This window comes from Lepidochelys kempii, chromosome 14 (assembly GCF_965140285.1).
Source record: "Lepidochelys kempii isolate rLepKem1 chromosome 14, rLepKem1.hap1, whole genome shotgun sequence".
Classification (NCBI taxonomy): Eukaryota; Metazoa; Chordata; order Testudines; family Cheloniidae; genus Lepidochelys; species Lepidochelys kempii.
The window spans coordinates 3,097,456-3,125,108 of NC_136393.1; the positions used below are offsets into that span (position 1 = coordinate 3,097,456).

Here is a 27,653-nt window from a genome sequence, read left to right on the forward strand (position 1 = left end):
AGCTGTGGGCAGAGGTGGGGAGCAATGGGCACGGTTAGCACAGATGGCTCCAGGCCGACCTGTGGCCCCTCTCACCCTGTTCTGTGTCTCCCCTTTGTTTTGCAGGGAGAACAAAGACCTCGTGGACTTTGCCAGGATCCACCCATCCAGCGGCTGCCCGGGCGATCTCACCCCCCACCTCATGATTGCCGGCGGCTCCTCCCTCCAGGCCGGCCAGTTGGGTGGGGACCCCGCAGCCCACGCACACCCGGCCCACACGCACTGGCTGCCCCGGACGCGCAGCCCCTCCATCTGGATGGGGGGACACTCATATGGTCAGTGCAGGGCGTGGCCAGCTGGCCGCTGCTGGGGAGACGGGGCCCCTGGCTTCGCTCCAGGTCTTTGGGCCCATCTGGGCCCTGGCATCACGGGGGCTGGGCATGCTGCCAGCCACACACCTCTGTTGGCGCCCCTCAATCCCCTGCTGCACCCACCCTGGCCTCCTGTTCGCAGGCACTGTGAATCGGAGCCAGGGCTCGCTGGGGTTAGAGTCCTCCAGACTCCTCCGGCTCCTGCTCTAACTCAGCTCCCAGCAGCCGTGGTCTGGGCGTCTCAGCTGCCACACGGAGCCTGGCGCGTGGCCCGGGGGCTCGCTACCCGGCCCGGGTCTGTCATTGACAAGTCCCTGAGTCTGGCCATGGTGCCAGCCCTCTAGAGTGGGTTGCTGGGAAGGTGCCTCTGGCTACACCAGCCCCTATGACCCTTCTGTGTTTGTTCCCTCCACAGGCATCAGCCACCCGGCCTTGCATCAGAACCTGCCGCCCGGCTTCCCTGCCTCCATGCCCAGCACCATGCAGTCCGTGTTCCCCCTTCCCCAGGACCCCCCAGCGCAGCTGGTCATCCTGCCCACAGAGCCGTCAGCCCACGGCGCCCCCCACACGCTGGGTAAGGGCAGCCGCCAGGGGAGACGCTGCCCCCTGCGAAGCTTGGGCCCAGCGCCTGGCTCCCTCTCGCCCGGATTCCCTCGGCCAAGGGCTCGTCGGAGAGGGGGGCATGGCTGGGCTGAGGCGCTGTCTAACCCCCTGCTCTCTCTCGGCAGCTGATGTTATGGACCAGGCCTCGCTGTGGCCGCCCATGTACCCGGGCCGGGGCCCCAGCTCCCACCTGCAGCACGCGGGCCAGCTCCCCGTCTACTCGCGCTCGCAGTTCCTCCGGCAGCAGGAGCTCTACGCCCTGCAGCAGCAGCAGCGGGCGGCCCAAGCCCTGGAGCTGCAGAGGCAGTCGCAGATCCAGGTCGGGGGCAGGGGGCCGGCGGGCAAGGGTGGGGGGGTGTTCGGAGGAGGGAGGTGCAGGTACACGGCTCCTCCCAGCCCCTGGCGGCTTCACGCCTGGGGAGCCGGCACTGGGCAAGCCAGGCTGGGGCCATCTGGTCTCTCTGAGGCGGGTGTCGGGCTAGGGCGTGAGGCCAGTTTGTCTGGAGCATAGGGCTGGGTCCTGGGGCTGACCTGTCTGGGGTGTGGGGCTGGGACTAGGCCCTGGGGCTGACCTGGCCGGGGTATGGGGCTGGGCGGTGGGGTGACCTGTCCAGAGCTGGGCCGTGGGGCTGACCTGTCTGTGTCCTTGCCCCACAGCGGAAGGCGGAGGAGCAGCCTGGCGAGCTGGAGGAGCCAGGCCACGAGAAGCCCCTCAAGCCGTCCCACAAACCAGTTGCCTTAACGCCCCCCACCAAGGGCCTCTCCTCGGCGGCCCCCTGCCCTGCCAAGCTCTCACCCTGCTGCCACTCGCCCGCCCTGCGGCACCCATCAAAATGCCCCTCGGCGCATCCTGCCGCCCCCTGCACTTTACCCGTCTGCCCGGCCCCCAGCTCGGCCATTGCCCCGCGCTCCCCGCCCGCCAGCCCCAGCCCCTCGCCCAGCAACAAGGGCAACGAAGCAGAAGACAAGCGGGTGGAGGGGCAGCCGCCCAGGGGCTACCCCAAGTCGCTGGAACCAGGTGGGAAGCATGCTGGGGCTGGGGTTGGATGGGAGCCATTGGAGTGCCGGGGCCTGAGTCCTGAGGCAGACAATGGGGCCAACCCCATTCGTGTGCCTGAGGGCAGTCCTGTGGGGTGGGGAGCTGGGGCCTCTGGCCGTGGGGCGGGGGGAGGCCATGTTGAGGGCCTGTCCCAGCCCTGGCCAGAAGGATCCAGCCTTGTCAGGACAGCAGCTGGGCATCGTGGTGATGAGGCCAGTGGGGTGGGGGGAGCTCAGGGCCACCGGGGGCAGGATGAGGTGCCCTGGTGGCCCTGGTTCTCCATGCTGGGATGGGTGGGGTGGGGGGCGTTTGGCAGTCAGCCCTGTTTGTGGGAGAGAAGCCTAAGGGGACATGTGGGGCGTCAGCGAGGCCAGAGCCTCCCTGTCCGGTGCAGCCCGCCATGGAGTGGCCCAGTGCCCGGGCAGGCAGAGGGGCTGGAGTTGATTGGTGCCCGCTAGGGATCTGGCCCCAGGAATCCACCAGGCGCTTGCGGGCCGTATGTGCCTCCCACTGCCCGAGCTCCCTCCCTGTGCCAGCCGCTGGCCCTGCCAGCCCTCAGACAAGGGCATTTAACTTAGCTGGCATCACCGCCAGCATTTACATTGGAACCGTGTGTTGGACGTAGCATCTGGTCCCAGGGTTACCATGGGGACACCCGCCAGCAGGGTTAATGGGGCTCGGTGCCTGGACTGCAGCCATCTCCCCTTCCCCAGCACCGGCTAAGGCCTGCCTGCCGGGCCAGAGGATTGGGGTGGGGAGCTCCGGCGGGGAGCAGGCCGGGCAGGGGGTGGCCTGGCCCCCCTGAGGGGCTACCTGGGATCAGAGGGGCCTATCGAGTCATCCCACGCACCCCCCTTGTCCCAGCTTGGGAGGCACAGACCTGGCAAACGGATGGGCCAGTTAGACACGTCCCCTGGGCCTCTGGTGGCTCGGGGCTGGGGATCCCAGGCAGGCAGACACCAGGCGCCTCTGACCAGCTGGCAGGCCCATGGGGCTGATGGGAGAGGGCAGGGGGAACATCCAGGCAAGGGCCTCAAGGGTGGGAGACCCCTAGATACTGAGTAGGGTGGCGGGGGTCAGAGCCCTCTCCTGGAAAGCGTTGGGGATGGGGTTGTGGCTGGCCCCTGGCGCTGTGGGGTGCGTGGTCCCCTCCCCTGCCCTCACTGACTGCTCTGCCTTGCCCCACAGACCTGCCGCCTGGATACAGCTACCCCGCCGTCAGCATGGGCTACTCCTCGCCGCTGGCCGTGCACGCCGCCGAGCCGGCCGACCCCGACACGATGCAAAGCGTCTCCCCGGCGGCCGAGCCCGAGCAGTCCCGGACGTTCCCTCCCACGGAGGAGCCGTGCCGGGCCAGCGGCCCGCTAGAGGAGGCCGGGCGGGCAGCGCAGGGTGCCACGGCCGAGCCCAAGGCCCAGGCTGCCATGGGCCAGCATCTCCATCACCACCTCCTCCTCCTCTCCCCGGGGCAGGCCTCCGGGGAGCTGGTGGGGGCAGCGTCAGGGCGGGGCCCGGTGGCGGAGCTGGGAGAGATGCCCTACGGCCCAACGCTGGGGGGGCCCAGCTTGGCCTCGGCTCAGGGAGCTCCGGAGGAGAGCAGGGGCCTGGAGGAGCAGCCGGGGGCAGCGCAGCTCACGGGGGCACAGGCAGGCCCCACCCCGAAGGCCTCGGAGGATGCAGCTGGGGAGGAGCACGCGGCGGGGCGGGAGGCCGGCTGCGAAGAGGAGCAGGAAAGTGACTCCCTGAGCCTCCTGCGGGCGGGCAGCGGCCTCCAGGGCTCTCTGAGCGGGCTGGACGCACTGATCATCGCGGGCATCGACCTGGGAGACCTCCCGGCCCCGAGCCCACCCAGCGTGGCCCCCCCAGCGGCTCCCCCCTCGCCCTGTCCATGCAGCTCAGGGATCACCCTGCTCAGCGAGCTGGCCGACCTGGAGCTGCAGCGGCAGAGGTGTGATGCGGCGGTGGGAGGTAAGGAGCTGCCACCCTCCTCCTGGGCCTTACATAGGGCCCCTCCCTGGGCTGGGAGCCCCCCCATTGCAGCCCCTGTGCGCTCTGACCCCTCCACTCCACAGGGTGGGGATGGCATCGGGCCAGGTGCAGTGTAGGGTTGGTATGGGGTGGGGTGGGTGCAGTGTGGGGTTGGCACCGGGCCAGGCAGCGGCAGAGCAGGGTTGGCGTCAGGACGGGTGCAGAGTGGGGTTGGCATTGGGTGGGGTGGCTGCATAGGGTGTCAGGGCGGCCACCGCGGGGCAGTGGCCCAGTGCAGACAGGCACCATCCTGGCTCTGAAAAGGCGGCAGGGGCTAGTCCCTGGGGGCTGGCTGGGTCGACCCAGCTCCCTGGCTCGCTAGAGGCAATGGAGACCCCCGGCTACCAGCACTGCCAGCTCTGTTGCCCAACACAAAGCGCCAGCACCCTCAGTTCTCTTGGGATGTTCATTTCGCCACAGGCCTGGGTTATGGGGTGCAGAGAACCTGGGGGGCATGGGGCTGGGATACCGGCATCACTGCCTTCAGCTGGGGAGACCCTCTTCCCCCAGCCTGCCTGGCCCCCTACCCTATGCTCGCTCGCCTGCTCCTCAAGGCAGAGAGGGGGCTGGAGAGGGAGGGGACTGAGCCAGCTCTGCTTTCTGCTGCCAGGGGGAGGTCCCAGAGCTTAGTGTCCCCCAGATTCCTCCCCAGTCCACAGAACTCCCCCCCAGTCCTTTGCCTTGGTCTCCTCCCCCTGCTGGGGATACCCTGGGGTTCTTGGGGCGCTCAGGTAGGGAGCAGGGAAAGCACACCTCCCCCTGCCCGGGCCAGACCCAGCCACACCGGCGGCGGGGTGTTAGAGCAGCACGTGGGCATCCCTGCTGGAGGGGGTACACACGGGGGAAGGATCACACCCAGAGCCCAGGGGGCAGCCCCTGGAGAGAGGTGAGGAGCCAGGTCCCAGCGTGGCCCTGCTCTGTCTTGGTAGTGCCCCCTACCTGGCCTGGCCCTCAAGCCCTTGTCCAACTGGTTGCCCTCTGCCCGTCTCCGGGCCCGTTTCCCCCAGACATAGGCTGCTCCCTAGCGGACCTTGGCCGAGCGGCTCCGTGTCCCATACAGGCAGGATGTGGCTGGGTCCCTGGCATGCCCCTCGGGGCGTGCAGCGGAGCAGGTGGGTGGCTGCCCTGCCAGATGCCAGGGTGCTCTGCGTGTAGGAAAACCCCCCGCAGAGAGGGGTCTGCCTGGCCCGGGTGAGCTGCAGGCTGTGTTTGGAGAGCGGCAAACGCGCAGGTCGCTCTCCAGTCACCCAGAAAGGAGAGTTCACCGCGGCCAGGCACCCCCATCCTGCTCGCAGTGGGCACAGGTGCAGCGCACCGGGGATGTCCCCTGGGGGCAGGAGTTGGGAAGGTGGTGGGGTGCCAGTCTTCAGGTCCAGTGTCCCTTCTCCCCTGACACCTGGGATTCCTGGGCTCCCTGCTCAGCCTGGCCCCTCGCTGCCAGGCCAGGGGGGTTCCTGAGCCAGGGCTCTGGGAGGAGGAGGATCCGAGAAGGGGCACCAGGCTCTGAGCAGAAGGAGGAACCCCCTGGGCATGGCCCCAGTTATATGAAAAAAAGGGAAGGGAGTAGATGGCCCCCCAAAGCCGTTCCCATCTCTGAGCCCCAGGGAACAGACTTGGGGGAGCATCCTGTCCTGAGGATGGGATTTTCCCCACTCTAGGGCAGGGGATCCTTTTGGGGACCTGGGTGTCCTGGCAGGAACAAGGAAACCCAAAACCCCACTGCAGCAAGAGCCAGGGCAGGGAATGGGCACTGGAGTGGGAATGGGCATCGGAGGGCAGGGAATGGGGCATCAGAAGGCAGGGAAGGGTCGTCGGAGGGCAGGGAATGAGGCGTTGGAGGGCAGGGAATTGGCACCCAGCACACGGGGGTTTGGCCACAGGGCGCAGCGCTTAGGGTGCAGGGAGCTTGCCGGGACTTTGTCTCTGGGATCGAGTTGTTTATTTCCTTAAATTCTAGAGGTAGAAAATCCCCCAACTCCTGCACCATGCGGAACCAAAACAACCCAGCATCACCCCCCACTTCCCCTGCCCAGCTGTGTCTGGCCTGGCCCTGGTAGATACAGGTTTCCTGGAGAGCACAGGTGGGCCAGGCCTGGGTCACCAGATCCCCACTCCAGGGCTTTGGCTGCTGCTAGCAGCTGAGGTTACTGGGGGCTCCACACCCACAGACATGGCCCCCCAGCCAGCCTGGCCCAGTCGTCCCGCTCACACGGCCCCGCGCCACGCCACGGGCCCTCCTAGCCCGCCGTCACTGCAGGGCTATAAATAATCTTCTGCTGTGCACTGACGGTTCTCCTGCCTCCCACAGTCGTTCGGCCAAGGAAAGTCTGTTCCTTTCATCTCTGCTCAGACGGTTACTGTTCCCAGAACCCGCCCGCCCTGTGCCCGCAACGGAACGGAAACCGCACGCAGGCATTCCCGCCTGCTCCCACTGTCACGCCATGCACACGCGCCCACCCGCCTGCACGTGTCTGCGCCCTCCCCATCAAGGCCACACTGTCACACGCACAGGCGTGCTCAGCGTGCCAGGCCAGCAAACCCCTGCACGCATGTGCACAGGTCCTCGGCAGGAGCATACCCGCAGTACGCCTTTCACACAGGTGTGGCCAAAGCCAGCGTCACTCGCCCAGCCGCGCACGGAGCACACAGCTTTCCCCATGCTGCCCGCCATGTGTGCACTCGCTTCTCGTACACAGCCCATGCCAATCACACGCACACGCATGGGCGCAGCCGTCCTCACTGAGCCTGGCTCCTGAGCCCAGTCGATGGGCCAGACCCTGGTGCTGAACCCCCCCTGCCTCCGGCATCATGCTGTCCCTGGGCCTTGTCGTTCCAGTGATCCAGCATGGACCAGCCTGGGGAGAAGCTATGTTGCCTTGGGCCCTGGGGAACCTGTCCTCTCCCGCCCCCCCCCGCTGCACCCATGGGACCCTGCCCCCTCCCCACCAGCCACACCCACAGGACCCCGATCCCGCACGCCCCCCCACAGCCGCACCTGCAGGACCCTGCCCCCTGGAGCCTGTCCTGGGATGAGGCCTGGCTGGCTGCTCCCCACATCCAAGCTCTCCCCCCATTCTGCCTCCCCCTCTCCCTCCCATAGCCAACCCTGACTCCTGCCTGCCATCACACAACCTTTGGCCTGGAAAAGCCCCCTGCCAGGTGGCTGCCAGGACCCTCAGGCCAAGGTATTTGGTGTCCCTGTAAACTCCCCTCGGCTGGATTGTTGCTCGGTATGCCAGAAATAAACAGCCGCAGAGTGCCAGGCTTGGCCCGGGGCAGGGAGCCAGGCAGTGGGCAGCGCAGGGAGGGGAGGTAGCCGATGCCCATGGCAGAGGTTCTGGAGCCTGGTGCCTGGGCCCAGGGCCCATCTATACCAACTGGCTGGGTCTGCCAGCAGGCGCTGACATTCGGGGCTGCAAAAGGGCCCTCGGGGGCTGGACCCCACTTTGTGCTCCTTCCCTGCTCGGTGCTGCGGGGTGGGCTAGTGGGGTTGTTAGCTAATGAACTGAGTGCCTCTGAGACAGCGGGGAGGGCTGATCCCTGCTGGGGGGCAGCTCTGCTTCCCCTGACCTCTCCGCTCCCCACAGCAGAGGACGAAGACTTGGTGGCCGTTAACCTTCGGAACCTGGCGACCATTGCTGCCCTGGTGGAGGCGGTCGGTGAAGAGAGCAGTCCTCCCTGCCTCAGCCCCCTGGCGACCCCCCTGGCCCCCCGCACACGGGGCCTGCGACGGAAATACACCTGGACTCCCAAACCCAAACCCGTGAGTGCCAACCTTGCTGCCCAGCCAATGCTGCCCCCCCAGCCTCTGCTATACATGCCAGGGCCCACCCGAGCCACGCGCCAGCCTGGATTCCAACCAGCAACCCCTAGGGAAAGGCCCCCAAGCCCTTTCCCCTCTCTGAGCCCCAGGGCCCCATGGCGGCATCTCTCTCTGCTCCTGGGAGCCCCGTGTTCTCTCCCCCAGCCTCCCTTTGGCCTCTGGGGCCCTGGGCCCACCGACAGTCGAAGGGCCCACCCAGCGTTTAGTCTGGGGTTGCCCAGGGCCCTGTCCGGCTCCTGCCACACTCCAGAGCTAAGTGCGTTCCCTGGCACATGGGGACTCCAGGGCGCTCCCTGTCTCGCCAGGGTCACCCATCGGGCTCCTCCCTGGGGGGCCCAGGTGCCTCGCCCTGTTGGGACGATGAGAACTGGAGCCATGGGGACCTGCTGGCTGGGTGGCGTGGCCCGTCCCTGACAGATGGATTCCTCCCTTGCACCTGGGATCCTGGAGAGAGGGGCTGTCCCAGCTGCAAGGGGAATGCACCCGGGCTTCTCCCCACCGGGCAGCCGAAGCTGCTGCTGCCCTTGGCCCTTTGCTGGGCTCCAAAGGCCGGTTCAGGCAGAGAAGGGGGGCCAGGCTGGTGATGCCAACGAAGGGAGCCGCTGGGGACATGATGCCTGGCCGCCCAACCTGCAGGCCCTTGGCTCTCCTGCCTCACGCTGACGCTGGGCCTGCCCCGCCAGGTCTGCCCCCTGAAGGCCGCCATTGAGCAGCTGGACACGCAGGAGGTGGAAATGCGGCTGCGGCTGGCGGAGCTGCAGCGCCGCTACAAGGAGAAACAGCGGGAGCTGGTGAAACTGCAGCGACGGCATGACCATGAGTACGTCCCCCTCTGCGCACCCTGCCCATTGGCCTTTTAAAGCCCCACCCCCTCCCACAGTGACAGCAGGGCATGGGCCAGGAGGCCAGTCTGTGAAAGGGGCAGGGGATGGGGTGTGGGGTAGGTGGGGCGGAGCGGGGGGAAGCCGGCACAAAGGAAACACTGCCCGGTGTTCCAGGAGGTGTCAGAGCCCCAAGGAGAACCTGTAATAGCAGCAGACAAACAAGGCAGGTGAAAAGTCACTGGTGTGATGAGTTTGGGGCTGTTCTCAGCCTACTTCATGCAATGAGCCAGTCAGTGGAGAAGACTCAGGAGCCCAGAGCAGAGGGCAGGTAGGGGGCGAGTTCTCAGGGAATCTCCTGGCATCACTCTGCTTTTGTTGTGGCTGGTGCCCACAGGCACGACGAGAGCTCGCGGAGTCCGGCGCGGCGCGGCCCGGGGCGGCCAAGGAAACGGAAGCACTCCAGCACCCTCGGCACCTTGCGGCAGAGCAACGCGCTCAGCAGGGCTGACGGCAGGAAAGTCAAGTGAGTGACGCTGCGTGTGGTGCTGTTCGGGGAGGGATTATGGGGCTATGCCAGCAGCTGGGGCCCCTGGCTCTGGGGGGTCGCTCGGCCCCAGGAAGCCCTGTGCTCTGGCTCCAGGGGGTGTGCTGCATACGTTGCCTTGTGGCATGCGAGGGTGGGGGCTCATTCCCCATCCCCGGCATGGTAGATGTGTCTCTGGGCGCCCCTGCTTGGCTGTCTTAGCGAGCCCCAGGCTGAAAGCCCCCAGGGCAGAGAGCCCTTCAGGGCCCGGTGGGGGCACGCCGAGTGCTGGGCACTGCCTTGTGTGTGTGTGGGCCTCAACTGGGACTATAAACCTGCGGCCCCCTGCACTCGGCGGAAGCATGTCCTCGTGTCCTTGCTCTCCTTCCTGCTTCTGCGTCGCACTGCCCGCCTCATGGCTCCTCATCCCCAGAAACGGCAGTGTTTTGGGGGCAGGAGATGCGGTCACCGTGTGTGCAATCGGCAGAGCGCGCTGGGATCCAAATGGGGCTGAAGAAAGGGCTGGCTGGCTGCAAGGTGGGCTTCCTCCTTCCTCTCTATACGGCGTGCTCCCTCCCCAGCCCATCGCCGAGCCGAGCGGTTCCGACTTGCCTGCACTGTTCCAGGGAGCCCCCCCTGCTTCGAAGGGGAAGGCAGCGTTGCATAAAAGCCTCTTTATCTGTGCTGTATAAAGTCATTGGTCACGCTGCAGTGCTGTTCATTGCTGCTGGCGCTTTATTATTATCCATTAGCCGCCCGGCGCAGTCATTCTCGCACTCACGGGCCCTGTATAATTGTCCTTCTCTGCTACAAATTGCCTCTCCCGGCAGGCCCATTTGCATAAATCCTCCGAGCTAGTCCAAACATGATTGGAGTGTGTGCATGCAGTGCATCAATCCTGATGATTTGGTAATAATAGTTAAATCCGTACTAAATGGTTCCTTCAATTAAGACAGAGAAAAAAAATTAATCTCGAGGTTTTATGTCACAAAACATTAGCAAATGGAGTGAAGGTTAGAGTTAAAAAAAAAAAAAAAAGCAGTTCGTGTTGGCTTAGGGTTGCAACATGGCTCGACCATATGGCTGGTGGGAATTCTCCTGGGCTGTTTGGACAACTGGTTTTGCTCCCTCCGCCCAGTCCAGGGGAAAGAGGAGAAATCTCCCCCACCCCCATCCTCAAAGCTCTGCAGCCCTCAGAAAAACAGTACGCTGAACTGGGAGGAGAGTCCCACCCAGAGACACCATGCACTGCCCGACTGGCACCGCTGGAGTGCCCCGCCTGTCAGCCCCGCACTGCCTGGAGCAGGTCTGTGTCCTCTGGTGACTGGAGAAAAGGGCTTCCAGGCTCCTCCACAGATACCTGGGCTGAGCACGACTGCCCTCGTGTGAGAAGCCGGGCCAGGGCTGCCTGAGCTGCCAGCTCTCTGGTGGGGAAGGAGGGGCAGAAAATGCCATGGTGAGGCCCAGGTCAGGGGACTGGCATACCTGGAAATTCCTTCCCAGCTCCAGATCTGGCCACTTCCCTCTCCTGGTGCATGGGCCAGAGTCACTGGAGCTTCTGCTTTCCTGGAGTTGCTGATAAAGAACCCAACAGGAACCTCAGATGGGTCTGTGCCATTTACCCGGGCGGTGGCCAGACGAAGGCGTGTTCCTGCTGCTCGTTGCACACGCGTGTGCTCATACACACACTGTCCTGCACGGATGCAGCCACACAGACCGGCACACTCACGTACGTGTGCTCCAGTGCATACCCATGGACATGCTCGTCCTCACACAGACGCGTCTGTGCTCCAGTGCACGCACACAAGTGCACAATCACGCAACCCTCCACTTGGCCAGACCCGCCCACTGCACACAGCCACGCCCCATGTTCATGCACCCACACACGGCCTTGCGGCGGACTCCCTGTGCTCACCCCTGCACTCTGCACACCTGCATGCTCTGCACCCATCGTGCTGACACCCCCCAGCTCACACACTGCTTGTGACCCTGTGTGCACGCACCTCTTTGCACAGATGCCCCTGCCACATGCACTGGCCCTGCACCCCAGGAAATCTGCCTCTGCAGGCTGGGAGTCTGCAGCCCCACACACAGGCCCTGCCCCTTCCTGTGTGCCACATGTGGGATCTTGGCCACAGCCATGCGACAAAGGCTCCTCCAGCAGCTGCAGCTCTGGCCCTTTGGCTGCTGTCCTATCACTAACGTTCCTGCCTCCTCAAGCTCCCCAAGGGCACAGAGCTGTCTGAGCAGAGATGCCTCCCAAAGCCAGACACTCCCCTGGAGCAAAGCTGTGGCCTTGGGCCGTGGAATCTCCTCACAGGGCCCTGTTCCTCCCTGGCTGGCCCAAGGGCCCCGGCCGGTGACTTGGGGAGCTGGGAGCATTGCTGCCTCCCCTCCTGGCTCTCTGGTTAGCTGGGGATTCCCTCCCTGCTGCCTGGAGCTGACACTGGGTGCTAGGGTCACCCAAGGGCGCTGGGTCAAAAGGTTGAGGGGAAGCGTCAGGCCGTGCCAGAGGAGTGTGAACAGGAGCTGCCTTGTGGTTGCGGGGCCAGGGGACAGCCTCAGACCCTAGCCAGGAACGCCAGGGCAGGGAAGCAAAGTCAGCTTCCCTGGAGCTTGGGGCTCAGCACCGCTCCTGGCATGGAGGGGCTCCAGGTGCCAGACCTTGGAGCAGCGAGATGCCCTGGTTTGGGGTGGGCAGCAGCGCTGGGAAGAAATGAACAGGGAAGGTAAATTAGCCCCATTTAGGGAGCCCCGGGTGGGGGCATTCTCCAACACCCACCCCTGGGCTTGAAATCCCGGTGGGGTGGCCGCTCCAGCTCGTGCCCAGATGCACGGGCAGTGCCCGCAGAGCCGCAGGCAGGGTTGTGGAACCGCCAGGGTGGGCACTGGTGTTTTGTGGGACCCAGGGTCTGTCCAGCTGATTGCACAGTGGGGATGGGGGGGGCGTGGCTGGTTCTGGCACCCTGACCCACAGCGTCTCTGTGCGCTGCTCCCCGGGAGGTGCTGTGATCTGAGTGCTCGGGAGGAAGGGGGAGCTGATACCCACTGAACTTGCTCCACTTGTGACCTGCTTCCCATCCCAACCCATCCCCCACCCCCTTGGGCCCAGCTGCCGCTCCCTGGCCCTGCCTGGTTTTTACTGCTGTCTAATGACTAAAGCAATTAGTCAGTAATAAATGCCCCCAGCCCCGGGAGGGCAGCACCTGTGCATCTCCCACAGTCTTCGGGGGGGGGGTCTCCCCACCCCCTGCTCACCAGTGGCAGTACTGACATCCTCAGATGGGACGGGGCGGGCCAGCCCCACGTGGGAGCTGCCTTTCCCCTGCCAGCCCCGTGCCCATAAAGCGCCCTGACAGCTGGGGATGGCCATTCATTTTTGGTGAAAGAGGCGATTGTCCGTGGAGCTGGTTCCCCCCCCACACCCCCCCGTATTAATTAGCTCCAGCAGCAGCCGCCTCACGGGCTCTGGAGGAATGTGGCAGGAAGGCACAAAAGCCCAGGAATGTCCCAGGGAGAGGACTCCCCGCCCCCAAAAGGGGAGCAGTTGCGGGGTGGGGGTGCGGGGGGTAGATCTGGCCTGCCCCAGCTGCGGCCTGCATTGTGTTCATTGTTGGGTGGGGGGATCCCAAAGCAGCCCATCCCCCGCCCCCAGTCCCCAATACATCTGCCAGGGAAGGAAAGGGCACAGGGCCAGTGCCAGGGAGGCTGAAGGGTAATAACACTTCGCATTGTCTGTGCAGCCTCTCAAAGTACCACAATGGATTTTGCCTCCCAGTTCCCCTCTAGGGGTGCAGAGACGTCACAATAGCCCCATTTTATACAGTGAGAAACTGAGGCACTGAAAGACCTGGCATCTTACCCCCAGTCGCATCGCTGGGACAAGAACCCAGTGCCAGGCCGGGGTGGGAGTTTGGAGCCGCTCTGGTTCTGTGCTCCAGCATGGACCTGGCTCATCACCAGCTGTTTGTCACGGGCCTTGGCTCCAGAGAACATGGCTCTGGGAAAAGGGGCCGGGTGGAGGCAAGGCAGATCCCTCCCCCACCCCCCTAGGCTGCCTGGTGCTGGCTGCAGTTCATGGTGCTGCTCAGGGCCCCAGGCTCAGTGGTGTTGCTGGGCTAGGAGCATTCCTGGGAAAGTGCTTGGCTGAGGGAGCTTGGGAGGTCAGGCTCTGCACAGGGCCACAGGGCCTGGCAGTGGGGCTGACATTGGGGTGGAGGCTGGCTGGGATTCCTGGGGCAGCCGGGTGGGCGGCAGGACAGGGTTCCTGAGGTGGGGCTGGCTGTGGGGCGGGGCTCCTGGCAGGGTGGGACTGACGGCGGGGTGGGGTTCCTGGCAGGCTAGGGCAGACGGCGGGGTGGGCAGGCTGGTGGCGGGACTGGATTGCCGGCACCCCGGGACAAGGCCCGTGTCTCAGCGGCTCTGCATGCCCGGTGCACTGAGGGCTGCTCTCCCCCGCTCACAGGGCCGTGAAGACCAGCCTGTCCCTCCTGTGCTCGGAGCTGCGGAGTGACAGTGAGCCCAAGAGGAAGCGGAGCAGGATCGCTGAGGCGACCTACAGCGGCCTCAAGGGCGCCCAGGTGAGTGTCTGCTGCTGGCAGGCTCTTGCCGGGAACAGCCCCACTGGGCTGGCTGGGGGACATGGGGGGCCAAACTGGTGCCAGCCCAGAGCCTGGCCCAGCCACACCACCTGCCCCAGAGAGGAGCCTCCAGCTGGATGCTGGGGGAGGACGCTGGGCACGGTGCTCAGGGTCTCTGGGGGGCCTTGGTTGCTCCACACATGGGGCCCTGCCTGGGGGGCCCCATTTCCAGCCAGCCCCAGCCGGGAGGAGCAGGGATGAGCACCGCTGGGAAGACCAGCTCCTCTTCTGGCTCGGGGGACGGGGGAAGTCATTGGTGAGGGGCCGGACGGCAGGGCAGAGTGTGGCGGGTGGGCCCGCAGGGGTGGCTGGTGGCTGCTCAGGGCTGTGCTGTCTCCGGCCCACGCAGGACAAGGTGCGGTGCAAGAAGAGCAGCTCCCAGAGCAAACTCGCTGCCAAGGCGGCTCACAAGGTCTCCCAGCTGAAGCAGAAAGTGAAGAGCAAAGGGCTCCCAGCGGGCATCAGCCCCTTCCGCAGGAAAGAGCCCAGCCCCGGCAGCAGGATCCAGAAGAAACTCTCCAGGGCCAAGAGCACCAAAGCCGCGGCCTCCACCAAGTACCCGCAGCAGGACCTGGGCAGCCGGGAGACTGCTCACTTCAAAGCCACGCCCAGCGCGGGGGCAGCCGGCGCAGGTACGGGAGTGGGGCAGGGCACAGGCCAAGGGTGCGGGGCCACGGCACAGTTGGGTCCCCTTGGCACCCAGCCCTAGGGCTGCCCCCCCTTCATACTGCTGCAGAGAGGCCCTCGCTGCTCCGGGCAGGCCCTGGGCACAAGTCTCAGCTCCATGGGTGAGGGAAGGGGCATCCCTCCCTGGGCACAGGGCAGCTGGCAGGGCAGGGCTGCTGTGGCAGCGAGATGTTCCTGGCTGCTGCTGCTCTGCCATGCTCACCGTGGGCTCCCTGGGGTGCTGGGGGCCATGCACAGAGGTGAGCGCTATATCTGCAGCTATTGGGGGAAGGGAGGGGAGGGGAGGGGAGGCCAACGGATGGAGGAATCTCTGTGGGATGAGGAATTTAAAAATAGCTCTGTCTGCCTGGCCCGGGGCTGGTTCCTGAGGGCGAGCCCGCAGCTGCCAGGCAGGGTTATCGGGCAGCCAGGCCCTGACACACAAGACTGGGAAAAACCCTCGGCTTCCTCTCCCCAAAAGCCATTTGGTCCGGCAGAACAAAGAGAGGGGCCCGCCTGGGCAGGATGCAGGAAGGAGGAAGCTGGAGCAGGAAGCACTCGCTGCGAAGGAGCAGGAGGTGCCATCCCCGGGGAGCGTCCTCCCCAGGTGAAGGGGCAGAGGAGTGGGAAGGGCAGATAAGATGAGGAAATCCAAGGCTCTTTGTGCCGGCCCTGGTTGTGTCTGGCTGCAGCAAACCTCTCCCCGGTGCCCAGCCCTGCCCAGCATGGCTCTGCTCTGCTCCTGACAGGAGGGATCCTACTTCCCGACTGGCCACTGCGTTGGGGCCACCCAACCCTTCTGGGGGTATCCCCAGGCAAGCCCCAGGATGGCTTCCAGAGACTCCCCCAGCCACTCTCGGGCTGGCCTGTGGCTGCAGGCCAGGTGCTGCCGGCAGGAGCTGAGCGAATTCGGCTGAAATTCCCCGGGCACCAGGTCGCACCCCATGTCCTGCCATGTGGGTCTTGCTGAGTCCCCTGCAGCTGCCCATTGGGGCCCTCCCTGATCCCAGGGCCGGGCAGGGCAGTGTGGGGAGACGGGGCTGGGTGGGGACGGCCCCACATGCCCCCTCCGGCTGGTGCTCAGCCTCATGCTCGCCATTGCAGTCTCTTCTTCACCCCTCCTGGCCTGGCCTCCCCCTGCAGACGCAGACTACGAGAGCGAGGACGGTGCCGCCCTGTCGCCCGACGAGACCCTGCCTCCCTCGGTGCCCCCCGCCGTGGTCGGGCCCTCCCCATCCTCGGTGGTGAAGATGGAGGCCAATCAGAAGGCGAAGAAGAAAAAGGAAAGGCAGGGGTTGCTAGGTAACGGGAAAGGCAGGCCGGGGGTACCGGGGATTGGCAGGTGCCAGGCGCAGGGAGCACAGGGCAGGGGGCCCCTGGCACAGACCCTCCTGAGCGGGGGGCAGGCCATGGAGGCTGAGCTGCCTTTGCCCAGAGCAGGGGCAGCACGTTGGAGGGGCTCATGCTGGCACCGTCCGTGCTGTACCCAGCACCTGCCCCGTCTGCCTACCTCAGGAGGCAGCGAGCGAAGCCAGATGCTTTGCTCGGCAGCTGCCCTGATGGAAACGTGTGGCCGGCTGGCCATGGTTCAGAGTCAGTGCAGGGAGAGCACCGGGTCGGGGGGTACCGTGCAAAAGGAGTCGCTGCTTCCCCTGCGGGTGCCCAAGGATGCTGGCCCACATGCCAGCACTGGGCCCCTGCTCCATGGTGGGCTCGGGACAGGCACAGGCTGGCAGTCATCAGGACCCCTGGCCTAAGCAGCCTGTCCCTCCCCTCTCTCCCTGCAGGGCCTTGTCGAATCTCCAGCCCAGAGGGCGAAGTCAAGATCAAGCGGCGCCCGGGGAAGCCTGGCGTGGGGAAGCTGGAGAAAGTGCCCACCAGGAGGAAGACAGGGGGCTGCGAGGGGGCTGCTAAGAAGAAACTGAAGGGGAAGCCCAAGGAGAGCCTGCGGCAGCTGGTGAAATCCAGCGCAGGCAGCCTGGCAGCCAGCAACAGCCCCTTCCCCGGCACCAACTCCAGACAGTTCACACCCAGGGAGGATGGGGCCAAGATTTCCAGCGAGCGCTTGAAGAAAGCCACCCGCAAGACCAAGGTGCTGCAGTCGGCCCTGCGGGTGAGTGCTGGGGGGCTGGGGGCTCCTGTGGGTGGATGCAGGGGGCAGGAGGGCTCTTGTGGATGAGTGCTGGGGGCTCACAGGTGGGGGGCGTGTTGCTTGGTGCAGGGCAGTGGGCTGTGGTTGGGGGTCTCTGGGCCACAGCCATGCGCTGCCAGGGCCGGACGCGGGCAGGAGCTGGCTGTGCGCTAACCCCCACCCCCCTCCGCCCCTCCCCGGCAGCGGAAGAATGGGGCGCTGGCCCTGGCCCTCTCTCCCAGGAATGCCAAGACCATCCTCAGCAAAGGCAAGAAGCTGGGCAAGGTGAAGAGCAAGGTGGTCACCAAACAGGTAAGGAAGCAAGGCAAGGTGCCCCCCACTGCAGCAACCCCTCCCCCACCTCTGCCAGCCCTGCCCCCACCCCTGCTGCAGCAACCCCTCCCCCACTTCCGCCAGCTCTGCCCCCACCCCCGCTGCAGCAACCCCTCCCCCACCTCCATGAGCCCTGCCCCCACCCCTGCTACAGCAACCCCTCCCCCACCTCTGCCAGCCCTGCCCCCACCCCTGCTGCAGCAACCCCTCCCCCACCTCCATGAGCCCTGCTCCCCACCCCCGCTGCAGCAACCCCTCCCCCACCTCTGCCAGCCCTGCTCCCCACCCCCGCTGCAGCAACCCCTCCCCCACCTCCATGAGCCCTGCCCCCACCCCCGCTGCAGCAACCCCTCCCCCACCTCCATGAGCCCTGCCCCCACCCCTGCTACAGCAACCCCTCCCCCACCTCTGCCAGCCCTGCTCCCCACCCCCGCTGCAGCAACCCCTCCCCCACCTCCATGAGCCCTGCCCCCACCCCCGCTGCAGCAATCCCTCCCCCACCTCTGCCAGCTCTGCCCCCACCCCCGCTGCAGCAACCCCTCCCCCACCTCCATGAGCCCTGCTCCCCACCCCCGCTGCAGCAACCCCTCCCCCACTTCCGCCAGCTCTGCCCCCACCCCCGCTGCAGCAACCCCTCCCCCACCTCCATGAGCCCTGCCCCCACCCCTGCTACAGCAACCCCTCCCCCACCTCTGCCAGCTCTGCCCCCACCCCCGCTGCAGCAACCCCTCCCCCACCTCCATGAGCCCTGCTCCCCACCCCCGCTGCAGCAACCCCTCCCCCACCTCCATGAGCCCTGCTCCCCACCCCCGCTGCAGCAACCCCTCCCCCACCTCCATGAGCCCTGCTCCCCACCCCCGCTGCAGCAACCCCTCCCCCACTTCCGCCAGCTCTGCCCCCACCCCCGCTGCAGCAACCCCTCCCCCACCTCCATGAGCCCTGCCCCCACCCCTGCTACAGCAACCCCTCCCCCACCTCCATGAGCCCTGCTCCCCACCCCTGCTACAGCAACCCCTCCCCCACCTCTGCCAGCTCTGCCCCCACCCCCGCTGCAGCAACCCCTCCCCCACCTCCATGAGCCCTGCCCCCACCCCTGCTACAGCAACCCCTCCCCCACCTCTGCCAGCTCTGCCCCCACCCCCGCTGCAGCAACCCCTCCCCCACCTCCATGAGCCCTGCCCCCACCCCTGCTACAGCAACCCCTCCCCCACCTCTGCCAGCCCTGCTCCCCACCCCCGCTGCAGCAACCCCTCCCCCACCTCCATGAGCCCTGCCCCCACTGCAGCAACCCCTCCCCCACCCCTGGCAGCAGCCCCCATGGCCCCTAGTCTGTGGCATAGGAGCCAAGCCCTGAACCACATCCTGCCCAACCTGCCACGGTTGGGAAGAGACGCTGAGGCCAGCTACCTGCAGCCCCCTGACTAGTCACCAGCCACCCAGCCGTCCAGAGATAAGGGGCTGGTCAGGGGCCTGTGGGCAGAGAGCCATCTGGAGAGACCGAGCTGGCCTCAGGGCAGCGGGGGCTGGAGTCCTGTCCAGGGCTGTCTTTGGACCTTAAGGGGGCACTGGGGTTTGGGAGGAGCAGTAGGGAGAAGCCCCTTGGGGCCATCCCTCCCTCCAGACGCTCCCAGGCTTCCCCCAGGCCCCCGAGACGTTTGCTTCCTCAGGCTGGCCTGGCTGCAGGCAGAGCTGAGCTCCCTGCTGGTGCTGTCGGGAGAGACCCAGGTTCAAGGCCTGGCTGAGCCACCGATGCACTCAGTGGCCTGGCTGGGGGCTGGGCGAGGGGCTCCCTGGCGGCCCCCAGACCACAAGGGGGGGGTTGCTCATGGCCCCCGGCACTCTGTCCCCACAGTGCAAGGGGCGGGCGGTCAGCAAGCTGCTGGAGAGCTTCACCGTGGAAGACGACTTCGAGTTTGACGACAACAGCAGCTTCTCAGAAGAGGAGGAGAGCCCTCGGCTGGGGGCTGAGCAAGGCGCAGCCCACGGTGAGCTCAGCCACCCGGGCAGAGCCCAGGGCTGCCAGGCCACTGGGGGATGGGGGAAGATGGCACCATTCTCCAGCAAATGCAGCCTGGGGTGTGGGATGAATGGACACAGCTCAGGGGGGTCCAGGGCAGAGGAGTCAATGCTAAGGCACCCGACTCAGGACTCCTGGGTCCTCCCTGGGTTTGTGTGTGATTGCCCTGCTCTGTGCCTCAGTTTCAACCATGGGGCTCTCAAGAGTGAGGCAGTGGGGCTCAATCCAGTTACGTCTTGCAGCACTCTGGGATCCCTGGAGCGAGGTGGGGCCACAGAGTGGCGGGCCAGGATCCCGGGGGGCACAGTGCACCCCACGGCTTGTTTCAGCACTCTGTAACAAGAGCCAGCATCCCGTGGGCAGCCCCCAGAAGCTAATGAGCATGCTCCGGATCCCTAAGCCACGGGAGGGGCCGTGAAGCGTGAGAGTGACGGTGGTGTGGCTTGCCTTGCGGGCACGGTGTGGGCAGGGGGGCAGGCACTGGCTGCCTGGGGGACTCATGCCCCATCTTCTCCCCCAGCGCACTCCTGTACTATCCGCAAGGAGGACCTGCGGGATGGCCTGCACGTGCTCATCCCCAAGGAGGACAGTCTGCTGTATGCCGGCAGCGTCAAGACCCTGCAGCCTCCGGACATGTAAGGGCCACGCTGGCATGGGGGAAAGACGCGGGGGGGAGACCTGCAAGGAAGGAGATGGACAGATGGACAGACAACCCCTGCACGGGCGGGGCTGCTGTGATGCCCCTGGCCCGCCAGGGTGGGTTGCCCTCTAGTCCCTTTTGGATTTTCCCTGCCGTTCTCCCTCGGAGAGGCCACTGAAAGCAATGATTCTCTGGGAGCGCTCTTGGGATACGAAATGAGTCCTGTCCCGGCCCAGCCCCCCACACCCTGGTCCTGTCTCTTGCGCGGCTGCTGTGGCAGGCCCTTGGATTACCAGGCTGGCCCTGTGACCCCAGACTCTCGTCCAGCATAGCCACTCACTGGGCTCCAGGCCTCTCGGGCCGGATGTCCCACCTTCCCCATTCTGGGTGAGCTCCGAAAGCAGAGGCGAGCCCCTTCCTCCCGCCGCGCTGGCCTGACCCCTTTGTTCGCTCAATCCCCCCTGCAGCTACAGCGTTGTCATCGAGGGGGAGAGAGGAAACCGCCAGCGGATCTACTCCCTGGAGCAGCTCCTGCAGGAAGCCGTGAGTGCTCTGCTCACCCTGGGTAAACACAGAGCTTGGCCCGGAGTCCCGGGGAGGGAAACAACCTGCCTCAGACAATCGGAAGGTCCCGACCATCTGTGCAGGGCAGCCTTCAAAGTGCGGGCAGGAAGGGAGGGCTGACGAGCGGCCGGGACAGCGGGGGGGCAAACAAGGGCAGGCCCGCACCATGCGCTGGGGCCAGCGGGGGACGGGAGCCAGGCCGGGACAGCAGCAGAGCACCCCGGGCAGCGGCTGGAGCACACCAGGACTAGCTGCCCCAGAACCCCACTGGTTCTTTGCCCCGTGTGCACTTCCCAGGCAGAGCTCTCCCCAGGTGGTGCGACAGACACCCCCCCACACACACACCCCTTGCAGGGGAAGGAGGCCCCAGCCCTGCCGAGGAGCCCCCAGTGACTCGCGCTCTTGTCTCCTTCCAGGTGCTGGACGTCAGACCCCAGTCCAGCCACCACCTCCCACCAGGCGCCAGGGTGTGCGCGTACTGGAGCCAGAAATCCCGCTGCCTCTACCCGGGGAACGTTGTGCGAGGTGAGGCGCCCGCAGTGTCCAGGCCAGGCCCCAGGCGCTGGGGTAGGAGCCATTTGGGCTGTGGGGCAGGGCGAGCACTCCTGGTTCTGCTAAGAAATGCAGAGCTACGGCTGGTGGGTGCTCAGGTGCCAGGCAGGGGTCTCCGGACAGGGGCAGCGAGAGGGGAGGTCAGCACGGCTAGCATCTCCCTGGCACACAGCTGGGAGCTCAGCTCTGCCAGGGACACGGCCCTGCGGACATGCCGGGGCTAGACAGAGAGAGCGCAGAGCGAGTGCCGGGCCGGGGGAGCTGGGGATGGGCCTGGCTGAAGGAGGACGCTCGTGCGGCATGCGGATGCGACTGTGGCCCAGAGATGCCCATGCCATCAGCGCGTCCCTCCCTCGTCTGCTGCCTCTGGTGCAGCCTCACCTACTCAGGGCCTTGTCCTCAGCGGGGCACCAGGCTGCTCTGGCAGTGGGGTGGCCCCCCCCACTCGCCCAGCGCTGGGGCTCCCCCTCCCCTCTGCCCGCACTGACAGCATGTCCCCCCAGGTCCCTCCAGCGATGAGGAGGAGGAGGACCTGGACTCGGTGGTGGTGGAGTTTGACGACGGGGACACGGGCCACATCTCGGTGTCCAACATCCGCCTGCTGCCACCGGACTACCAGATCCAGTGTGAGCCGCCCAGCTGGGCCCCGAAGGGGGGCGGGGGGCCGTGCCCTGCCTGGGGCTGGGGGGAAGCCCCGCAGAGAGGCACAAGTTGGGTATGCAGGGCCAGGGGCCAGAGTACTGGCCTCACACTGCCAGGGGGCCGGGCAGGGACTCAGCCAGGTCTCCCTGCCCCTGGGGCCTGGGCTGGCCCATCTGGCTGTGGGCACGAGTCTCCTCCCCAGCCCTGACACTCGTTGTGGTTACAGGCACAGAGCCCTCCCCCGCCCTGCTGGTATCCAGCACATGCCGGCGGACGAAGCGGTCTTCCAGCGATGCCCCCCCGCCCAGCGAGGCGGTCCCCAGCCTGTGTGTGGACGGGCGTGAGAGCGCCGAGCCAGCCAAAAACTCCAGCAAGAAGGCCGCTGGCAAAGAGAAAGCCGGTAGGTAGAGCTAGGGGCTGGGAATTAGCCTCCCAATGGGCCAAGGGTCCCTCGCCTGCTCTGCTAAAGCCAGCCAGCAGAGCTACGCTCTTCCCTGGAGGGAAACTCCATAGGGGCTTGGGACTGGCCTAGCAGGGAGCTGCGGGTCGGGAGTGAGGGGCACCAGCAGAGCTGGGGTGGTGGAGCCCACGGCTGGGTAGCCGGGGGCTGCAAGTCAGACTGGGCTGGCAGAGCTGCACCTTGGGGGCCACATGCACCCTGCTGGCATCCTGATCCTCTCCAACCAGCGCATTTGTCCCCGACTTGAGAGCTGAATTGGCACAGCCATGCCTGGGGACCCGCGTGTGCGGGGCTCGGTGCCGGGGGTGGCACAGTTGGGAGGCTCTGGCTGTGGATCAGGAGCCTGGCAGAGCCCGGAGCTGTTCCCAGCCACAGCAGCGCCTTGGCACCCAGGGCCAGCCATCGCCCTGACCTGGCTGTTTTCCCCCCCCGGCAGGTAAAGCCGATGTGCTGGCCATGGGTGCCAAGGCGCTGCCGCCGGCTGATCACTTCCTGGGCCGGCGTGGCAGCCCCCTGCTGAGCTGGTCGGCGGTGGCCCAGACCAAGCGGAAGGCGGCCAGCAAGAACCCAGCCGTGCTGCAGAACCTCTTCCAGCTCAATGGCAGCAGCAAGAAACTGCGGGCCAAAGAGGCGCTTTTCCCCGTGCACAGCGTGGCCACCCCCATCTTCGGCAACGGCTTCGGTGCCGACTCCTTCAGCAGAATCGCCAGCTCGTACGCCTCCTTCGGTGCTGGCGCCGGCCTGGTTCTGCCCGGTGCCCAGAAGCTCTTGCGGGCCAAGAAGGTGGAGAGGCTGGAGGCGGAGGTGGGCAAGGGGGGCAGGAGGAAGTCGGGCAGCGAGTACCTGGTCAAGCTGGACCATGAGGGTGTGACGTCCCCCAAGAACAAGAACTGCAAGGCCCTGCTGATGAGCGAGAAGGACTTTGGGCCCAAGCTGGAGCGGCCCCTGCCCAGCCATGGCTACGCCCACCCAGCTTTGGTGGGCAAGGACAAAAAGGGGCGGGCCCCCATACAGCAGCTGCCCATGGGGCTGGCTCTGCGCAAGTACTCGGGCCAGGCCGACTACGCCCTGAACTGTGACAGCGACTGCCACAGCTCCTACTCCGACGAGGACGAGGAGGCCGGCGGGCTGGGCGCCAACGTGCCCTCGCGCTTCATCACGCGCCTCTCGGTCTCCTCCTCCTCCTCCGGCTCTTCCACCTCCTCCTCCTCTGGCTCCATTTCCACCTCCAGCCTGTGCTCCTCCGACAACGAGGACTCCTCCTGCAGCTCCGACGACGAGGACTCCACCCTGCTGCTGCAGACCTGCCTCACCCACCCCGTGCCCACCCTGCTGGCACAGCCCCAGGCCCTGCACTCCAAGAGCAGCACCCCACAGAGGTGCTTCATCGCCAAGGCCGCCGCCGCCAGCGCCAAGGCCAAGCTGAAGCGCAAGGAGGCCCTGAGCTTCTCCAAAGCCAAAGAGTTCTCCCGGAGGCAGCGGCTGCCGTCGGTGGAAAATCGGCCAAAGATCTCCGCTTTCCTGCCGGCACGGCAGCTCTGGAAGTGGTCGGGGAACCCCACCCAGGTAGGTCCAGCCCCACCTCCAGGTACATCTGGCCCCACCCCTGGGTACATCTGGCCACGCCCCTGGCTGTATCTGCCTCCGCCTCCCAGTACATCTGGTCCCGCCCCTGGAAACATCTGGCCCCGCCCCTGGTATGTCTGACCCCACCCCCAGGAAGCCTCAAGGACAGGGCAGGTAGAGGCCTCCCATGCGATTGTCCCTGGCTTGTTAGCGTGGGCACTGCCTGTAGGTGGGACGAGGGGCAGGGCGCGCCCTTAACGGGGATGCCTTGGGTCGGGGAGCTGCTGGAACAGGCCAGCACCTCCACAAGCAGACCCCTGCCAGGGAGGCACAGTCACTGCCTGAGGGGGCACGGGCTTGGCAGAACTGCCCCACCCCTGCCAGGGGCACCCCATCCCCACCGCTAGCCCTGGGCCTGCCCTGTCCTGCTGGGAGCCCATGGACTCGCTGAGGGGGCCTGGAGCCGCTGCATCGCTACCAGCCCCCCGCCATCTCACCAGGGCAGCCGTGCCCGGGATGCCAGTGTGGGGCGGGAGGGTCGCGAGCTGGGGACTGACTGCATCTCCACCCCCCGCAGAGAAGGGGCATGAAAGGCAAGGCCCGGAAGCTGTTCTACAAGGCCATCGTGCGGGGCAAGGAGACGCTGCGCATCGGCGACTGTGCCGTGTTCCTCTCGGCCGGCCGGCCCAACCTGCCCTACATCGGGCGCATCGAGAGCATGTGGGAGTCGTGGGGCAGCAACATGGTGGTGAAGGTGAAGTGGTTCTACCACCCCGAGGAGACCAAGCTGGGCAAGCGGCAGAGCGACGGCAAGGTGAGGGGGTGGGCGGCTGGGCATGGACCCTGGATGGGGCGGGTGGCCGGGCATGGATCCTGGACATGGGCAGCGGTGCTGAGCAGATGGGTGCGGGACAGGGGCAGCTGGGTGGATGGGGGCGCTGGGCAGCCAGGCATGGGATGGGGCAGCTGGGCATGGGACAGGGGTTGCCAGGCAGATGGGCACAGGATTGGGGCGCTAGGCAGACAGGCATGGGATGGGGCGCTGGATGGACCGGCATGGGATGGGGGTTGTTGGGCAGACAGAGATGAGACAGAGATTACTAGCTAGATGGGCACAGGATTTGGATACTGGGCAGATGGGCAGGGGATGGGACATGGGGCAGACAGGCACAGGACGGGGTGGCTGGGCATGGGATTGGGGTAGCTGGGTGGACAGACATGGGATGGGGGTTGCAAGGCAGATGGGCACAGGATGGTGTGCTGGGCTGTCAGGCATGGGAGGGGGCACTGGGCAGACGGACACAAAATGGGGGTTGCTGGGCGGACCGGCACAGGACGGGGCACTGGGCGGATGGGCGCAGGGCGGCCCCTTTCCCGAGAACCCGAGGGCTGTGCTCAGAACAGGGTGCCACGGAGCTCCCAGCATGGCGGACAGGGCCCAGTGTCTGTGTTGGGCCGGGCCAGCAGCCCGTCCAGTGGCTGAAGCCCCTGGGGCCTGCAGGGGACCCTCATCCTGCCCTCTGCCCGCAGAACGCACTGTACCAGTCGTGCCACGAGGATGAGAACGACGTGCAGACCATCTCGCACAAGTGCCAGGTGGTGGGGCGGGAGCACTATGAGCAGCTGACCAGGAGCAAGAAGTACCAGGACCGCCAGGACCTCTATTATCTAGCGGGGACTTACGATCCCACCACGGGCCGGCTGGTGACTGCCGACGGCGTCCCCATTCTGTGCTGACCCCGTCAGGGGCGAACCAACCACCCCCCGGCCACTCACTGGCAAACACGCAGGGGAAAGGAGCCGGGAACTGGGGCCAGGAGTGGCCGGGCATCCTGGGGCCTTTTGCCTCCCTCTCTGGGTGGGCTGGCCAACGGAAGGGCTGCGCTGACATCGCGGAAGCTCTCCCAGCAGCACCACCTCTGCCCGTTGGAGCCAGGCCCGGTAATTATGCAAACCCCCGCCCCCCAGCGGCACGACCCCGGCAGCTCCCGCGGAGCAGCGACCCGGATCCCGGCCGCAGGGCAGAGCCAGCCTGGCTCACCAGAGACCTGCACACAGAGCTCTCCTTCCCGTTGGCAGGCACGGAGAGATTTGAATTCAAGCCATACTGTCCCTAGTACCTCGGACTGTTTGCCAGCAGGTAAAGCAGAAATCAGGTGTATTATTCTATTTATTTCTCGTGTAAATATTGTATTTCTTCCGGGAAGTTTTATGGAAACAGAGAAACCGACAGACAAACGGGGGGCGGGGGGGTTGCAATGCACTGTTTGCCCCCAGCCTGGCTGAGGCCGAGGACAGCTGGGGTTTTCTGTACATAGGGAGGGAGCAGGGAGGGCCCCGGCGCGCTCACCCCGCGGATGGGACGGCGCCCGCCTGGCCGGACTGTGTAATATAGACCCCCTGGGGCACGCTCCCTCGGTCCTTCGGTGTATTATTATTATTCTTATTCTGATGCTAGTGCCCCCGGTGCTCTGTCGGGGGGCACGAGCCCTGTGACGGGGGAACAGAGAGAGTATATATATTATTATAAACTTGGGCAGTGAGGCCAGGCCATGCTCGGCAGGGAGCGCACAGCCCGAGCTAGCTTCCCTCGGGAACCAAACACGCCCGCCATGCACACGCATGCAGCCGCCACACGCACAGACCTGCCGCTCCTGCATGCACCCGCGCCCCACCCAAGCAGGAGACAGAGCCGGGCTAGGCGTCTCCCTGTGGCTCCCAGCCGCGCCGGGACCCCGGTTAAAGGACGTGGGTGGATGTGTGCAGACGGTGGGAGGGGGGGGCATTCGCATGTGGACGTGGGCACGCGGCGGGGTGGGCACGTGGCAGGGTGGGCACGCGGAGGGGTGGGCACGCGGAGGGGTGCGCGGGTGCTGAGAGGACAAAGCGCAGGGGTGCCTGACAGCACCGCACCCCCTCTCAGTTGAGGCCGGGCAGCCCCAAACCTCTTTTCTGAATCCCATTAATCCATTAAACCAAACTAACCCAGACCCTCTCAGGATAAGACATAGGGGCCTGGCTGGAGCCAGCGCGGCCCATGGGCCGTGGCTGCCCCGATGCCCTGGTCTGGGGCCCAGCTGGGGCCGAGATGTCTCTTTCCCCTTTGAGTGCCCTCGGGCTTGCAGCTCTGGCAGTGGGGCTCAGCCACCCCCCAGCCGGGCTGCTCACGCAGGGCAATTGGGGCTTTTCCGAAAGCAGACCCCAGTGAGCAGGTGCCCAGGCAGGTGAGGCTGAGTCAGCCGGGAGTGGGTATGGCACCCTGCTTAGATCCCATTGCCCTGGCGTGCCGAGTTAGCCAGAGGGGCAGTGGGTGGCTTCCTGCAGTCAAACCAAAGCACCACCCCCCTGCTCACCCACCCCCACGGGGGCTACGCTGGGAACCGGCTGGGACACTCAGGAGCAGGCCCCTGCCGTGGCCGGCCCCCGCGCCTGCTCTGTGGGGGTGATGTGCAGCCATCCCAGCTCTCCCCCCCAGGGGTCTCCGACTCCCCCCATGACAGCCCTGCCCTGCAGGGAGGTGGCACCCGCTGGGCACACTACTGGGCTCCGTGTGGCCCATGCCAGCTCGGGGTAGCATGGCCCCACTGAGCGGGTTGGGCACCCCCAACCAAGGACCAGACATCCCCAAGGCCCCGTGCTGCCCCAGGGCCTGGCAGTCGTCCCAACTCCCAGGGCCGCAGCAGGGGCTGATGTAATGTGTTCTGAGGTGCCCCCGCAGCCCCCACTCGCCCAATACTTTGCTGTCTGTGGTTTCTGCCCACTCCAGTCGGGGACCCGCGCCCTCACTGGGGCAGGGGGACGCTGGCTCGTCCCAGCCCCCCCTAAAGCTCCAGATAGAAGAGAAAGGAGCCTCCCCTCCCCCCGGTGGTCTCAGAGTAACCCAGATTCCTGCTGAGCGTGCAAGACTCCCCCCGGACCCTCCCCCTCGAGTGGCCGTGCCCCCCTCCCCCTGGCCACGCTATGCTGTAAATGTGTAAAGGGCCGTTCTGCGCCGAGGGGAGGGTTTTTTTCAATGTAAACACTAAAAAACTACAACAAAAAAAGGGGGAAACACCCCAGTTTTCTGAACAGCAGACGATGTAAAGGCCTTTTAGTATGGAACTTTTCTATCGATAACTTGGCTTATGAATAAATATATGAAACCTTGCTGGGCGCCAGGTGTTCATGCCTTGTGGGATGGGGCGAGGAACCAGCCCCACAGGGGCAGACAAGCACGGGGCACCGGGGCAGGGCTCTAACCTATGTACGGGGG

The 27,653-nt window shown here is 65.9% G+C and overlaps 1 protein-coding gene across 10 annotated transcripts in view; it reads left to right on the forward strand.

Annotated features, from left to right (window-relative positions):
- BAHCC1 (BAH domain and coiled-coil containing 1) overlaps positions 1–27,547 on the forward strand; it is an 89,418-nt gene extending 61,871 nt beyond the window's left edge. For 4 of the 10 annotated variants that reach the window (XM_073311311.2, XM_073311312.2, XM_073311313.2 and 1 more), the window contains 23 exons: positions 106–314; positions 766–924; positions 1,079–1,272; positions 1,611–1,971; positions 3,181–3,960; positions 7,575–7,783; positions 8,527–8,663; positions 9,062–9,190; positions 13,656–13,770; positions 14,180–14,462; positions 14,978–15,103; positions 15,601–15,798; positions 16,284–16,609; positions 16,832–16,939; positions 18,813–18,945; positions 19,498–19,612; positions 20,085–20,160; positions 20,598–20,706; positions 21,237–21,359; positions 21,602–21,775; positions 22,272–23,401; positions 23,979–24,215; positions 24,932–27,547. In XM_073311311.2, coding sequence (XP_073167412.1) covers positions 106–314; positions 766–924; positions 1,079–1,272; positions 1,611–1,971; positions 3,181–3,960; positions 7,575–7,783; positions 8,527–8,663; positions 9,062–9,190; positions 13,656–13,770; positions 14,180–14,462; positions 14,978–15,103; positions 15,601–15,798; positions 16,284–16,609; positions 16,832–16,939; positions 18,813–18,945; positions 19,498–19,612; positions 20,085–20,160; positions 20,598–20,706; positions 21,237–21,359; positions 21,602–21,775; positions 22,272–23,401; positions 23,979–24,215; positions 24,932–25,138 — 5,638 coding nt within the window. In that variant the 3' untranslated portion in view covers positions 25,139–27,547. The remainder of the gene's footprint in view (positions 1–105; positions 315–765; positions 925–1,078; positions 1,273–1,610; positions 1,972–3,180; positions 3,961–7,574; positions 7,784–8,526; positions 8,664–9,061; positions 9,191–13,655; positions 13,771–14,179; positions 14,463–14,977; positions 15,104–15,600; positions 15,799–16,283; positions 16,610–16,831; positions 16,940–18,812; positions 18,946–19,497; positions 19,613–20,084; positions 20,161–20,597; positions 20,707–21,236; positions 21,360–21,601; positions 21,776–22,271; positions 23,402–23,978; positions 24,216–24,931) is intronic. The other 6 variants (XM_073311317.2, XM_073311315.2, XM_073311318.2 and 3 more) reach the window with 6 other exon arrangements.
- Positions 27,548–27,653: the final 106 nt, after the last annotated feature.